Below are 13,289 nucleotides of genomic sequence, written 5' to 3'. Positions count from 1 at the left end.
GCTTGTGCTTCCTCCAGCCCAGCATTTCTCATGATGCAATTATGGGTAATAAGAGACTAGAAATAAAGATGTCAAAAATAGTGACGGATTATTTTGGAGTGGGAGTGACTTCTACTGCCTTCTTTGGGCTTCTCAGTATTTTCCCGTTCATATATTCTGCAATAACTTTTTTTGTTTGCTTTTGAAGAATTAAGAAGAGTGTATATCGATTTACTTTTGGCTGCACTGGGTCTCCATTGCTATGCATGGACTTTCTCTAGTTGCCACGAGCAGGGGCTAAGCTCTAGTTATGGTGCACAGGCTTCTCAATGTGGTGACCTCTCTCGTCCCAGAGCACCGGCTCTGGAGTGATAGCTCAGTGGCTGTGGAGCACGGGCTTAGATGCTCCGCAGCACGTGGAAACTTCCCGGACCAGGGGTCGAACTGGTGTCCCCTGCATTGGCAAGTGGGTTCTTAACTGCTGGAGCACTGAGGAAGTCCGTACCTGTTTGTCAGCGCAGCAAATTTGTGTATCTTTTGTAATCAGATAAAACATAGACACGCAACACCAAGAAAGTATTTAAAGCCACTGAATTGTACATTTTCAAGTGGTTACATGTATATTTTACCCCAGTTAAAATGCTTTTTTAAAAAAGACAACTTAAAGATATGATGTCCCTGGGTTTTCTTGAGGTTGACAGTGCCCTAATTTGCCATCATTCCTCACAAACCCACCCCACTGTACAGTCCACGGGAGACAGACCAGGTTTGGAAAGTGACATCAGGTGGCTGAAAGATACCGGGCACGGGTTTAAAGGGATCTATGTACAATTCAACATTTTGGCTCCTTCAGAGAAGATGGAAAGCATTCTGTAAGAGTAGGCATTTTTGTTTTTTTTGAAGAGTTCACGCAGAATTTGTTATGATTCAAATTGAGGGCAAGTGAAAGCTAACCCTCCTATTTTCTACAAAGTCAAGATTGCTAAGTGTGACAGTATAAACATGATTGCAAGAGAAACAATCACAAATCTCCAGAACATAAGCTGCTTTCAGGAACGCAGAGCTGCCACGTTACTTTGACACTCGTTACAAAGCAGGACACATTATATTAGTGTGGTGTTTTTAACCTTCTAGAATGTGTTCATGGTTTTAATTTATTGCACTATCCAGCGAGTCGTGTAAAAGTGGCTTTTCTTTTTAGGTGAGAGACGCCAGAGCTCGTTTGAAATGCGGGAGATGGTTGGTGCCAGGGCGGTGAAGGCCTAGAGGAGGTAAGAGGGAGTGGGTGGGGGGAAGGAGGGCGTGCCTCCACTACAGTCCCTGGGAGGCGGGAGGAGCAGGTGGCAACGTCAATACAGTGAACAGGAGTGACTTTGTGAAGGGATGCTATCTAGGAGCCAGTGTAGAGACCGAGGCTGAGTTCCCGCCTGGGGCTGAGGGAGCCAGGGTGTTTATCTACCACCTCCTGCCAGTCCGGCCCTCTGGGGGGTGGCACCTCCCCAGGCGGTGCGGCTTGCCCTTCCTGTGGGCGGAGGCCAGGTGCTGACAGCGGCAGCAGAACCTCTGTGCTCTGGATTGTAGGAGCAGAGAAGCCCCCTCTGCCCTGATATCGCACGCCAACAGGGAGGGTGTTCAAGGAGAGGTCAGAAGGTGTGACACAGTCCTTCTCAGAGACAGCGAATCAACCCATCTGGGCAGTGCTCCACAGCCAGCCACAGGACTTGATGGTGCATTTCAAACCAGGACACAGCCCAGCTTCCTCTGAGCTGAGCGGTGTGGCTGCTCCGTGGTGGTGCCAAGGATGGAGGCAGATGAGACATTCTTGGTACCTGCGGGGAGCTCACTGGGGCCAGAGGACCTGCAGACCAAGGCTGAAGTGCTGGAGGGTTAAGTGTTTGGTGTGGGGTGCCCTGATTGAGGTGTGGGGAGCAACCTGGCCAGGGATGCTGAGATCACACGTTCAAGCTGAGAAATGGAACGGTTCCTGCCATATAAGTAAACTAGGATGTCATAGTCACCAGCAATTGCAGCCACCATGGATGCTGAGCTGGTGAGCCCTGAGGAAACTCAGGAGGGAAAGAATACCTGCCATCCAGCAGCCATCAGACGGCAGACACTCTCCACGGTGAGCCCCGGGGAGACTCGGGATGTGAAAGCATAGGATACTGGCTGCAGATAGCCGAGGTGTGTATCAAAGGAATGATTTCAGTGAGCCAGAATCTTGCATCATCTCATAAATAGTTCAGGTCAGTTGCTCAGTCATGTCCGACTCTTTGCAACCCCATGGACTGCAGCATGCCAGGCCTCCCTGTCCATCACCATTTCCCAGAGCCTACTCAAACTCATGACTATCCCATTGGCAATGCCATCCAATCATCTCATCCTCTCTTGTCCCCTTCTCCTCCCACCTTCAATCTTTCCCAGCATCAGGGTCTTTTCCAATGAGTCAGTTCTTCCCATCAGGAGGCCAAAGTATTGGAGTTTCAGCTTCAGCATTAGTGCTTCCAATGAATATTCAGGACTTATTTCCTTTAGGATGGACTGGTTTGATCTCCTTGCAGTCCAAGGGACCCTCAAGAGTCTTCTCCAACACCACAGTACAAAAGCGTCAATTCTTCGGCACTCAGCTTTCTTTGTAGTCCAACTCTCACATCCATACACGACTACTGGAAAAACCATAGCTTTGACTAGACGGACCTTTGTTGGGAAAGTGCTAATTTTAACTTGAGATATTTGGCTTCTTTAACAACAATGTTTTGTTGTTCCCAACTACCTGCCCTTTGTGGCAAAACTCTTATATATGCTGTAGCTCCTCTCCCCACCTCCTTGGAGCAGTTTCTCAGAGCTATCTGAAGTGCTGTCTCCCACGCTAAAGTCCTCATTTTGCCCCCAATAAAACTTAACTGGCAGCTCTCACACTGCACGTTTTTTTAAGGTCTATATGGGAAAGTTAGGTCATTTTCTTGAACTTTAGCTTCCTTTGCTATAAAACAGTCATCATCGTGTGTATCTCACAGCAGCGCTGTATCGCTTGTGTATTGCCGAGTTCCAAACCACTCCGGTATGTAGTGGCTTAAACCCATAGCTGCTGTGTTGCTCACACATCAGTGAACTGGCCTTGTTGTATAAAAAGAAAAAAGAAAGAAAAGGAAAGCCTGAAAGTTGAGGCTAAGCCGCGCTCGGTTGTGTCTGATTCTTCCCACCCCACAGACTGCATTCTGCTTGACTCTTCTGTCCATGGGATTTTCCAGGCAAGAAAACTAGAGTGGGTTGCCATTTCCCACTCCAGGGGATCCTTCCAACCCAGGGATCAAACCTGCATCTCCTGCACCTCTTGCATCAGCAGGTGGCTTCTTTACCACTGAGCCATCCGAGAAGCCTGTTAGGTTTTATTCAATGGACAGATCGAGGACCTAAGCCCAGGACACAGCATCTCATGTAACCCTGAGGGACTGCTCCCAAGAGGTAAGGCAGGGAGTTCAGGAGGTATAGGGGGTTTTGCAACAAAAAAGAGGTAGTCACAACATCAAAAGATCACTGCTAATTAAGGAACATTAGGTATCTCAAGTTACGGCGTTTAGTGCTTTAGAGCGGGGCTCACTGTTGTTCCTTTGATACGTGCCCCAGCTGTCTGGGCCGCTATCCTGCGTGTCCTGCCCTGGGTCCCCTCTATGTGCACAGCTGTGGGTGGCCGCAGGGGCTGACTGCTAGATGCAGGAGCATCCTGACTCCATCCTGCGTTCCCTCAGGGCTCACTGTCCAGAGGGCTGCAATGTGATGGCTCGAGGGTGGCAACATCCTTTGTTTACTGACATGGCAGGCAATAATTTTCATTCACATCACTTTGGGCTGGGTTGAGCCAGGGGGTCTGCTGGTCTTGGCTGGGCTTGCTCACCGGGGTGTCTGTGGTCAGTGGCTGTTGTGTTTGGCCGACTGTGGACTGGGGGAACTGATAAGCAGACCACGTGTCTCCCACGTGTCCAGGAGGCTAGTCCAGGCTTGTGCCCATGGTGGAAATCTCAGGGTTTTTAAGAACAAGAGAGTAAACCCAGTGTCCAAGCTATTAAAAGCAGGTATCAGGGATTCCCTGGCTATCCAGTGGTTAAGATTCAGTGTTTTCTTTGTGGTGGCCAGGTTCAATCCCTAGTTGGGGAATGAACATCCCAGAAGCTGTACGGTGCAGCTAAAACATAGGAGAATACTATAGTAAATGGAAAAGGTAAGTGCAGAAGAATACACACATATATTTTTTTTTAAATGAAGTCTCATGGCCAGATCAAGGGTGGAGACATTGGCGGAAAGGGGAGAACTTGGCCCCTTTTGCCGTCCACCGCGTTGTTTTGAGAATAAAATGAAATCACGTAAGCATGGGGCCTGCACGTGTGCATGCTGTCACGCAGTCGTGTCCAACTCTTTGTGACCCTGTGACTGCAGACCTCCCAGCTCCTCCGTCCACGGGATTCTCCAGGCAAGAATGTTGGAGTGGGTTGCCACGCCCTCCTCAAGCAGATCTTCGCAACCTAGGTATCGAATCCGCATCTCTTATGTCCCCTGCATTGGCAGGTGGCTTCTTTACACCTAGCGCCATTAGTACTTAATACATGTATTGACAAAGATTGATTCCTCTCTTCCGGTTTTTTAAGAATAAAGGCAGATTTTAGAAAAGGTTTCAAATAATAACTTTCATTTTTGTGAAACGTCCTGCCTCCGTTTCCTCCCGTGTATTAGGAGGATAATCACTTCCAGGCAGAGATGTTCCAGGAAGGATTTGATGAGGGAAGGACAGTTAAGGGTTTGCACGGAGCCCAGAGTGGGGGAATACGGTTGTCATTATTACTGGCACAAGATCCGTGTCTCTACTGCCTCCTTGCACACAAGGAAAAAGGTGTCCAAGACTCGATCACTTTTTCATTTTTATTTTGTTTGGACCCACATCCCGCTTTTCAAAAAACCTGAGTCTGAGAGCTGTTCGTAGAGACTCGTCCTCCGGCGGTCCTCTCTTCTGGTTCCCCAGCTGACTGTCCCCTCATCTCCTACCCCTGAAGGCACCACCTCCCTTTGCGATCATCACCCTCTGTCCACCCCTCCTCCACTGCAGCCTCCTGTCTGCCTGGGGGGCTCCTCCCGGCTGAAGCCACAGCCTCAGGGGACTCCGAGGGCGACCCTGGGGCCACAAGTGCCTCCCAGGAAGGATGACAAAGATGGGAAGCGCGGCTCTGATTATCTGTAGGCCAGACACAGCACATGGGCCTCGCAGGCACTCTGAGGGGCTCCTGCCCTCCCATCTGTACCATCTTGCACCTTCTCAAGGTGCCCAGGGGGTCTGAGCAGCCTCTGAAGCTCTTCACTGCTGTCGGATGCCCCGGGGAAATGCCTAATGCTTTGAGCCTGGGAAACTCAAGTCAGCCAGTCACTGACCCTGTTAGAGGAGTGCAGAGGTTCGTCTCCAAGCCTGGACGGTCTATGTATAACTCGAGCCTCTTCCCCCAATCCCTAGACCTTGTTAAACAAGATGGGGCATCTGGAGCTTAAATGTCAGACGACCTCCTTCCACAGGACCAGGCCACTGAGAAAGGGCAGTGGGAGTATGAGGGATCCCTCCCCTGAGCTGGCTCGGAGCAGCCTCCCTGCTGCTTCAGGGACCAACCGCGGAGCAGCCCCTGGACCAGTCCTTACCGCATCCGCTTGAGGCTGGCTGCGGCAAACCCATTTGCTAGATGCAGGTGTGGAGGATCGGAGAGCTTAAGACAGTTTCTTCTGAGTTCCAGTGTCAAGGATAGAGCACAACCGACCGGTGGGGGATGGACAGGGATTAGGGGCAGGAGGCGGCGGACGTCACGTCCTCGGCTCTGCGCCTCATGGCAGAGGAAGGGAAAGAGCTCTGTGCTGGGAGCGGGCAGGCCAGGGTCAAGGATGCTTTCCAGGAGACTGAGGGTCTTTAGCAAGGGTCCTTGTGCTCCCCGAGCCTCAGTCTTCTCACTTGTAAAATGGGCTTGCTGTCAGGGAGGTATGCCTGGCGCGTGCAGAGCAGGGATCCCTGACTTACATCCTTGATCCAGGAATCCACAGGACAGGAGGGCCTCCGGCCTCGTCCTTCCCACTGGCCATTTCAAGGGCAGCTCTGTGCCCTACAGAAAGAGCGAGGCCCAGGCCCCAGGCAGGCAGCTGCTGTGGTTTCTATGTGGTTTCTACAACCTGGTTCTTCCAGGCAGAACTGCTTCTCTTGTAAATATTGATGGAGGCCTCAGACAGAGAGGAACGCGAAAACAAAGGGTGCTTTATTTATGACAGAAAAAGAAACCAACAGGAAAAAAAAAAATCTACAGGCCTGAAGGAAGGGGGAATGTTTAAATAAACCATGGCAGGTCTACTGGATGGAATATTGTGCAACTATTGAAATGATGTTTACCGAGGGTTTGTAATAACATGGGGAAATGCTTATTCTATAAAGCTAAGTTAAAGAAAAAAAAGGAAGCAACTGAATTGTATATTCAGCATAATCACACTGAGGCAAAAATCAAGCCGAAGAAAAATCACGCACAGGAAAACAGACCGGAAGGACCCACAACACAGCGGGGGTTTGTCTTTGGGTGGAAAATTGGGGAGATTTTTTAATACCTTTCTCTAGTCTCCAATTTTTTTTCTATAATGGCATGGTTGGCCTAATGTGCAAAACAACTCAAACTTAAGGTTTTTCTTTTTCTTTTCCCTAAAGAAGAAAGAACTCACATTTGGAAAGAAGGCATGGAGAAGCCAAGCGACACGCAGGCCACTCTGAGGCCGCGGGCGAGAGGACAATGGACAAGGCTATTAAGGCGGCCAGTGGAGATCCTGGACTCCCCTAGCAGGAGCAACACGGGCTGGCTGACACCCAGCACGCGTTCGGACGGGGCATCTGTGTGTTACTCTGACCCTCCCCCTAAATGTGTGTGCTTCCCCAGTGGCTCAGATGGTAAAGCGTCTGCCTGCAATTCGGGAGACCTGGGTTCAATCCCTGGGTCGGGAAGATCCTCTGAAGAAGGAAATGGCAGCCCAGTCCAGTACTCTTGCCTGGAAAATCCCATGGACGGAGGAGCCGGGTAGGCTACAGTCCATGGGGCCGCAAAGAGTCGGACACGACTGAGCCACCTCAGTACCTAAACATGCAGACTCTGCTTCTCTCTCGGGAATGTAGCTTACCTCCAGCTAAGGACCCTCTCCCATGAATGTCAGTGTGACGGGATTCTCTCCTTTATAGGAAAGGCCGAAGCAGAAGAGCTGGGCTCCTGCCCTCCACACACCAAGATGGAGCGCCTGGGAGGCAGTCCTGCTCGCTGGCGTGGCAAAGCCCTTCAGGAGACAGGCTGGCCCTCCAGGCCCGGAGCCAGCCCTGGGGTCTGCGTCTCCGGCATGTCCCCTCAGGGCTCTGCACAGCATCCTCTTGTCAGGGAGCCTGAGTGCACCACCCCACTCCCCGCCTTCTCTTCCTCTGTGGCCCGCGTGCAGCATGGGCGCTATTTGTTGTTTAGGGACCTGTTTTATTTTTAACTTCCTGTTTTCTACAGCTAGCATGCGAGCTCCACAAGGACAGGGGTGTGCTGTGTCTCCAACTCCTGGAGCAGCGCCTGGTTTAAATATTCTGTAAACGAACCCTGGGGCTTCCCCGGGGGCTCAGCGGTAAAGAATCCACCTGCCAATGCAGGAGACATGGGTTCGATCCCGGCTGGAGAAGATCCTCTGGAGAAGGAAATGGCAACCCACTCCAGTATTCTTGCCTGGAGAAATCCCATGGACAGAGGAGCCTGGCAGGCTACAGTCCATGGGGTCACAAAAGGGTCAGACACGACTTAGCGACTAAACAACAATAAAATGAACCCTGACTGTCACAGCCCCAGGAGGTCTTTGCAGGCCCCCTGCACTACCTTGCCCTGACACTATGGCCCTGACGGCTTTCATCCCTAAATCCAGCTCTGGAGACCCAGGCCAGTAATGCACGAGCCCTGATCTGCTGGTAATGACTTCCTGGGGCGCTGTGCTGAAATAGTTCGGAGGCGGTGGAAAGAGCTCAAGAAGAAAGGACACAGCGACCGGTTAGTGATGTCTGCCGCGGGAGGGCAGGAGGCAGAGGACCTCGCAGCACCATTCTGTCTTGGCCCCGGCCCAGTCTCAGCTCTCCCTTTCATCATGGAGTCCACATCCACCGCCATGGGTCCAGAACCAGCTTCTCTGCTTTACCCCTCGATCCCTGCCTCGATCTGTATGCGACGGGCTTCTGGAGGTTTTACCAGAGCAAGCCGTAGCTCTCATCTCGGCTTGGAGCCTTCCCCAATGCCCCACCCAGCTCAGCTGAGGTCTTGTTCTCTCCTGACTCCTTGCCGGAGGCCTGCCCCTGGCCTCGATCTGGTTCTACCTGCCCCGGCTCCCAGATGGGGCTCTCCACCCTTTCCCCTGCTGGGCATCACGTCTCCCCTCCCCCCGGGTCCCTTGGAGGTCCATGACTGCGTGCTGACTTTAAACTTGAGCATGGCCTTGGTGGTGGAGGGGATTTGGAGAGGAGGTCACTGTCCCAGCCTCCAGCCATAGTCTCAGCTATCTTTCCTCCCCCAGGTTCCAGCTTAGAAATAAACTAAGCTGCCTCACCTCCCAAGCCCTAGAATAGGGAAGGTGGGCTTCCATGGTCCAAGGAAAGGCTTCATCTCTATACCAACCTCCTCTCGTTCTTTGTTCCAATCCCATCTCTTCCAAAAAGATCCCCGGCTCAGCCTCTGCAGTCACTCCGCAGCTGCAGTGACACAAGCTCCTGCCAGGAGCCCCGGGAATTGGGAAGAGCCTTCTCCAGGTGCTCACCTTTATCCCCCCGGCAGAGAAGGACATGGCTTGCCCTTCCATTATCAAGACAGGAATGCCGAAGTCTGAGCATTCCCATCTCCCCACCTGTCGGGCCTGCCGTGGTGCAACTGCCTTCTTGTCTTTCCTGATGCCGCTGGTCACTTTAGAAGTAGCCCGGCTCTCCTGGCTTCTGGCAGCTACCAAGAGCACACGACTGCTTTCCTGTTGGTATACGCACCTCCTTGGGGATGGAACAGAGCTGCGGTCATAGATTGGACTAGTCTGTCTCCCCTCCTTCTGGGAAGAAAGGTAACTTCCTGAGGTTGGAAGCTTTCCTCCCTTTGAGGCTTTGCCAAACCTGATGTGAAAGGAGGTCCCAGCCTCCCGGTGCACCACGAGAACTTGCTGGTTCCTCAGCTCCATCATGGACCTGCCCTTCCCCGGTCCTCTCCCGTCTGATGAGGCAGACCAGGCGACCACAGGCACAGGGAAGGGAAGGATGTCATCCCCTCGCCCCCGGAAGGGCTGCCCCAGCTCCCAAGGCAAGGGCTGGGTGGCCTGAGTAGTTGCATGTGAAGGGCTCTGAGATCTGGGGAGAGAGTGCGGGGGTCAAATAACCATGGGCCCAGCAGGACGGTGGCCCTTGGATCACATTTTTTTTTCCTTGCCATCAATTGTATTCTCAGTAGATCCTGCAAGCAGATGTGCCTTTATAAATGGATGCTAAGCAAGGAGGCTTCTCCTTCCAGTATACTGGAATTCCATGTAATGAGAAAAAGCGAAGCGGGCTTTGGTCAATTCACTCTGCAGGCAAGAGTTCCCGTGGATGGCTTCAGCTTTAGCTCTGCAGCTCCTCCAGCCATCTCTCCCTCTGGCTGGGCCCCCTGGGGCTCCCCTGGGCTTGTCCTAGTCCTGCCTAACCACCCCCCTCAATTTTCGCCGCCTCTGTGTGTCCCAGATGCTTCTGGGAGCCTTGGAGGTTGGGGCTCAGTGGCCGATGGTTAGGAAGAGGCCTTGGTGGCTTAGGGAGGGCTGGCCCAGATCCAGCAGGGTCAACGTGAGGGGTCCCTGGGAGTCAAAAAAACCTCTGGAACAGAGCCTGTGATAAGGCTGTGCCCCTGAACTTTGCTGGGGTCCTGGTACCCCCTCCCCACCAAATTCAGACCTCAAGCAAGGTGGGGGTCAACCCTGCAGAGGTGGGTGCCCTGGGCTTCGGAGCATCAGTCCTCAGTTCCATTTTCACACTAGGGCTGCCGCCCGAAGAGGGCAAAGACGCTGCTAAGAAGCCCAGACGGTGGGGGAGGCGGGATTGCCCCCCCGGATCTCCCAGGAATGGCCCATGCCGCGACGGGTAGGGGGTGTTTTTGCGTCTAGTCTTGCAGAAGGAGCCCAGCAGACCGGCTGCTAGACCCTGGTCTGGGGCACATCAGGACCGGGCAAGGTCAGGACGGTGGGCAGGAGGGTGCCCTGCGGGGAGGGGAAGGCTTGCAGCATTTCGGGCACAAACCTGGGCGAGACGCAGTCAGCCAGGAAGCGCAGCGTGCGCCGACGCCCCACGCAGTAGACGAGCTCGTCCACCACGGCGCACTGGAAGGCGTCGGGGTACGGCGTCCGGTACGTGGCGCACTCGTACCAGAGGCGGGCGCTGGCGCTGCAGCGGTAGACGCTGATGCCCAGGCTGCGGTTGAGGTCGAAGCGATAGAGGAAGCCTCTGACCGCCACCATCTCGGCCGTGCGGTCCCTGCCGCCCCCGGTGGGCCCGACGCGCCAGCGCTGCTCCCGGGCGGAGAAACGCAGCAGCAGGTAGCGCAGCGAGCCCCCGGTGACGAAGAGCTCGCCCCCGCTCGCCGCCGCCGTGTGCGCCAGGGCGAAGGTGTCGTTGGGCAGCGGCGGCGCAAAGGTCCAGCGGTCCAGGCGAGGGTCGTAGCGTTCCACCGTGTTCAGACACTCGCCCCCGACGGCGTAGAGCTGTCCTTCCAGGGCCACCAGCCGGCAGTGCGGCCGGGCCTGGTTCAGGGGGCACACTTCGCTCCAGATGTCCGTCAGCGGGTTGTAGCAGAAGACGCGATTGGAGGGCTGGCGCCCCGAGCCCTGGCAACCGGACACCAGGAAGAGGTAATTGAAGAGGCTGCAGATGGAACAGCCCCGGGACACAGCCTCGGGCGGCAGGCGGGCCAGCGGGCGCCAGACGTCCCGCGCGTCGTCGTAGCAGCAGAGGCGGCCGGAGCCTTCCTGGGGGCACACGTCGGCCACCACCAGGCGCTTGCGGCCCCGCAGCCGGCGCTGGAGGACCAGCTCGCGCTCCGCCCCGCTCAGGCACCCGTAGATGTCGGGGCTCCGCAGGACCTGGAGGTAGTTGTCGCTCATCACCTTGTAGGCCGCCTCCTTCAGGGGCTCCAATTTCTCCCTCTTGGCGAAGGTCAGCGCCTCGTAGCAATTGCCCAGATCCAGGTGGACCTCTGGGGCTGATCCAGGGCCGAGCTGGGGGCGGAAGAAATTGGTTCCAGCCACAGAGTGCACGGGGGGATTCCCGCGGCTTCCGGCTGAGCTGGACTCAGGAGAATCCTGGGACGTGGGGCGGGTGGGCAGGGCACCCTGGTCTGGGCAGGATGAAAGAGGGTCCCCAAAGCCATCGAGCTGCAGCTGAAGCTCCGGGTTCTCCACGATCTGAAGGAGGCTCTCCTTGCGGCTGAAGCCTCGTGTGGAGTGGGAGGCGGCGGTCTCTGGTCCACCCTCTCCGTCATCGGCGGGCCCTTCAGACGCTGTCCTCGTTCCCAGGGGGTCTGATACTGACTCCGGGGCTGGAGCCCCCACTGGGGCGGCTGTTCCGGGGGCCAGCCTGCTCCTGGAGGTGGCCTGAGAGGTGGACTCCACGTAGTAATCGTACACCTTGCCCTTCAGCCTGGGCCTGATCCCCTCCACCTTCTCCGGTATGAAATTCTCCTCTACTCGAACCCGGGCCACAGACGAGAAGGTGTAGGAGGCGTCGGAGCCGCCCTCCCGCTGACGCAGAGCCAGGCCCAGGTCTGAGGCAGCCTGGAGGGCCCCCGCCTCCTCCCTGTGGACCCCTGACGCGTGGGTAAAGACCCAGCTGTTGTTCATGTCACACCGGGCTTCAGGGTAGGCCGCCTGACCTTCATGGGGGGATTCCTGCTCCCCACCCCCTGGATGCTTGGGGGGTCCACTGTCCCGCCAGGGAGCGAGCTCACCGCCCACACGGCCGCTCTCCACGGTGGGGAGGCCAGCGGGGGGCACTGGGGGTTCGCCGCACGGCTGGCAGTGGTGGGGCAGCTCGGGCCTACCGTCCACGGCTGTTCCGGCTTCCTGGCCTCCGCACCGAGGAGCTGCCAGGTCAGCGTCCGGGCGCTGCCCAGCATGCTCCGCTCCAGCACCTTTCCTCCCAGCTTTCCCAGCCTCTCCAGCTTCTGAGGCTGCGGAGGAAGCTCTGGAGGCTGGGACTCTGGAGGCCTCCGTGTTCTCCCAGCTGCAGCCCGGCAATCCTGTGCCCGCCTTGCTTCCCCTGCGGCGTCTCACGTCCCACTGTGGCGCCCGGGGACCAGCCTCCTGGACGGCAGGCTGCCCGGAGCCCCCCGCCTCCCCCTCTGCCCGGGCCTCGGTGCCCCCCTGCCGCGGCAGGGCCCGGGCTGGTCTGGACTTGTACAGCCTGTAGGCTGCGGTCAGCAGGAGCAGGGCAGCGGCGGACAGCACCAGCTGGCCCGTCAGCTGCATGTCCAGATGCCAGTCCTGGGCCTCTGCTCCTCCTCCTCTGGGGAGCATGTTCCCAAGCCAACCTGGGGCAGAGGAATGCCAAGAATCCGATTAATGATTGCCCAATAGGGGACGGTTCCTGGTTCCTGCCGGGCTGAGCGGGAGGGGGTTTGGGGCGAGCTCTGACCGGGCCGGTGAAGAGTTGAAGCAAAGGTGACTTTTGAGCTGGCAGAGTTGGCCACCGAGGCCCGGGGCTGGCAGAGCGTGGCAGCTGGCCTCCCTGGGATCCTTCGGTGCTTTTCCCTGGGAGTGGGAGGCATCTGACTGGAGGAGGCTGAGCTTGTGATCACCACCCACGCCAGCCGCGGCGGGAGGGGGCTGGGCACATCCCGCGGGCACGCAAAGAGGGAGGAAGCTCTCGGTCAAACAGTCACCCAATGCTAGGAAACGCTCGGGGTGGGGGACTGTGTGTGTGTCCTGTTTTCCCTTTTGCAAATCCGCTGGGCTGGGAGCTTGGGTGTGGTGAGTTGTGGAGCAGGTGGAGCCCCGGCAGGTGTGGCGTGAGGTCCTTCTGGGTCTGCGCTCTTTCTGTTGAGGTTGGTGGGTCCCCACGGTGGGGTCGGCCTGCAGTCAGCAGCAGGGGAGGCCGAGCCGGGAGCTGGGCCAAGCCCCCTGACCTGGCTCCTGAATGACTCTGCCCTGCTTCCCTGCCCGACGAGGTGCCTGAGAAAACGGCCTTGGGGTTGGAGTTGGGGGGAAACACACGGTGTTCGCACCCAGATCAGGGGCAAACA

General features: G+C 56.0%; 1 protein-coding gene across 1 annotated transcript; it reads right to left on the bottom strand.

Moving 5' to 3' along the window:
• Positions 1 to 4,879: 4,879 nt before the first annotated feature.
• Positions 4,880 to 12,680, bottom strand: KLHDC7A (kelch domain containing 7A). The gene has a single exon (XM_043445919.1). The coding sequence runs from the start codon at positions 12,562 to 12,564 to the stop codon at positions 10,192 to 10,194; it is 2,373 nt and encodes a 790-aa protein (XP_043301854.1). The 5' UTR covers positions 12,565 to 12,680; the 3' UTR covers positions 4,880 to 10,191.
• Between the last annotated feature and the right edge of the window lie 609 nt (positions 12,681 to 13,289).

This window comes from Cervus canadensis, chromosome 24, assembly GCF_019320065.1.
Source record: "Cervus canadensis isolate Bull #8, Minnesota chromosome 24, ASM1932006v1, whole genome shotgun sequence".
Classification (NCBI taxonomy): domain Eukaryota; kingdom Metazoa; phylum Chordata; class Mammalia; order Artiodactyla; family Cervidae; genus Cervus; species Cervus canadensis.
Note: the sequence above shows the minus strand (reverse complement) of the source record. Positions and strands in the feature narration are given on the sequence as shown.

Coding starts and splice junctions, on each gene's coding strand:
- KLHDC7A (XM_043445919.1), bottom strand. CDS start 12,564: ATGCTCCCCAGAGGAGGAGGAGCAGAGGCCCAGGACTGGCATCTGGAC.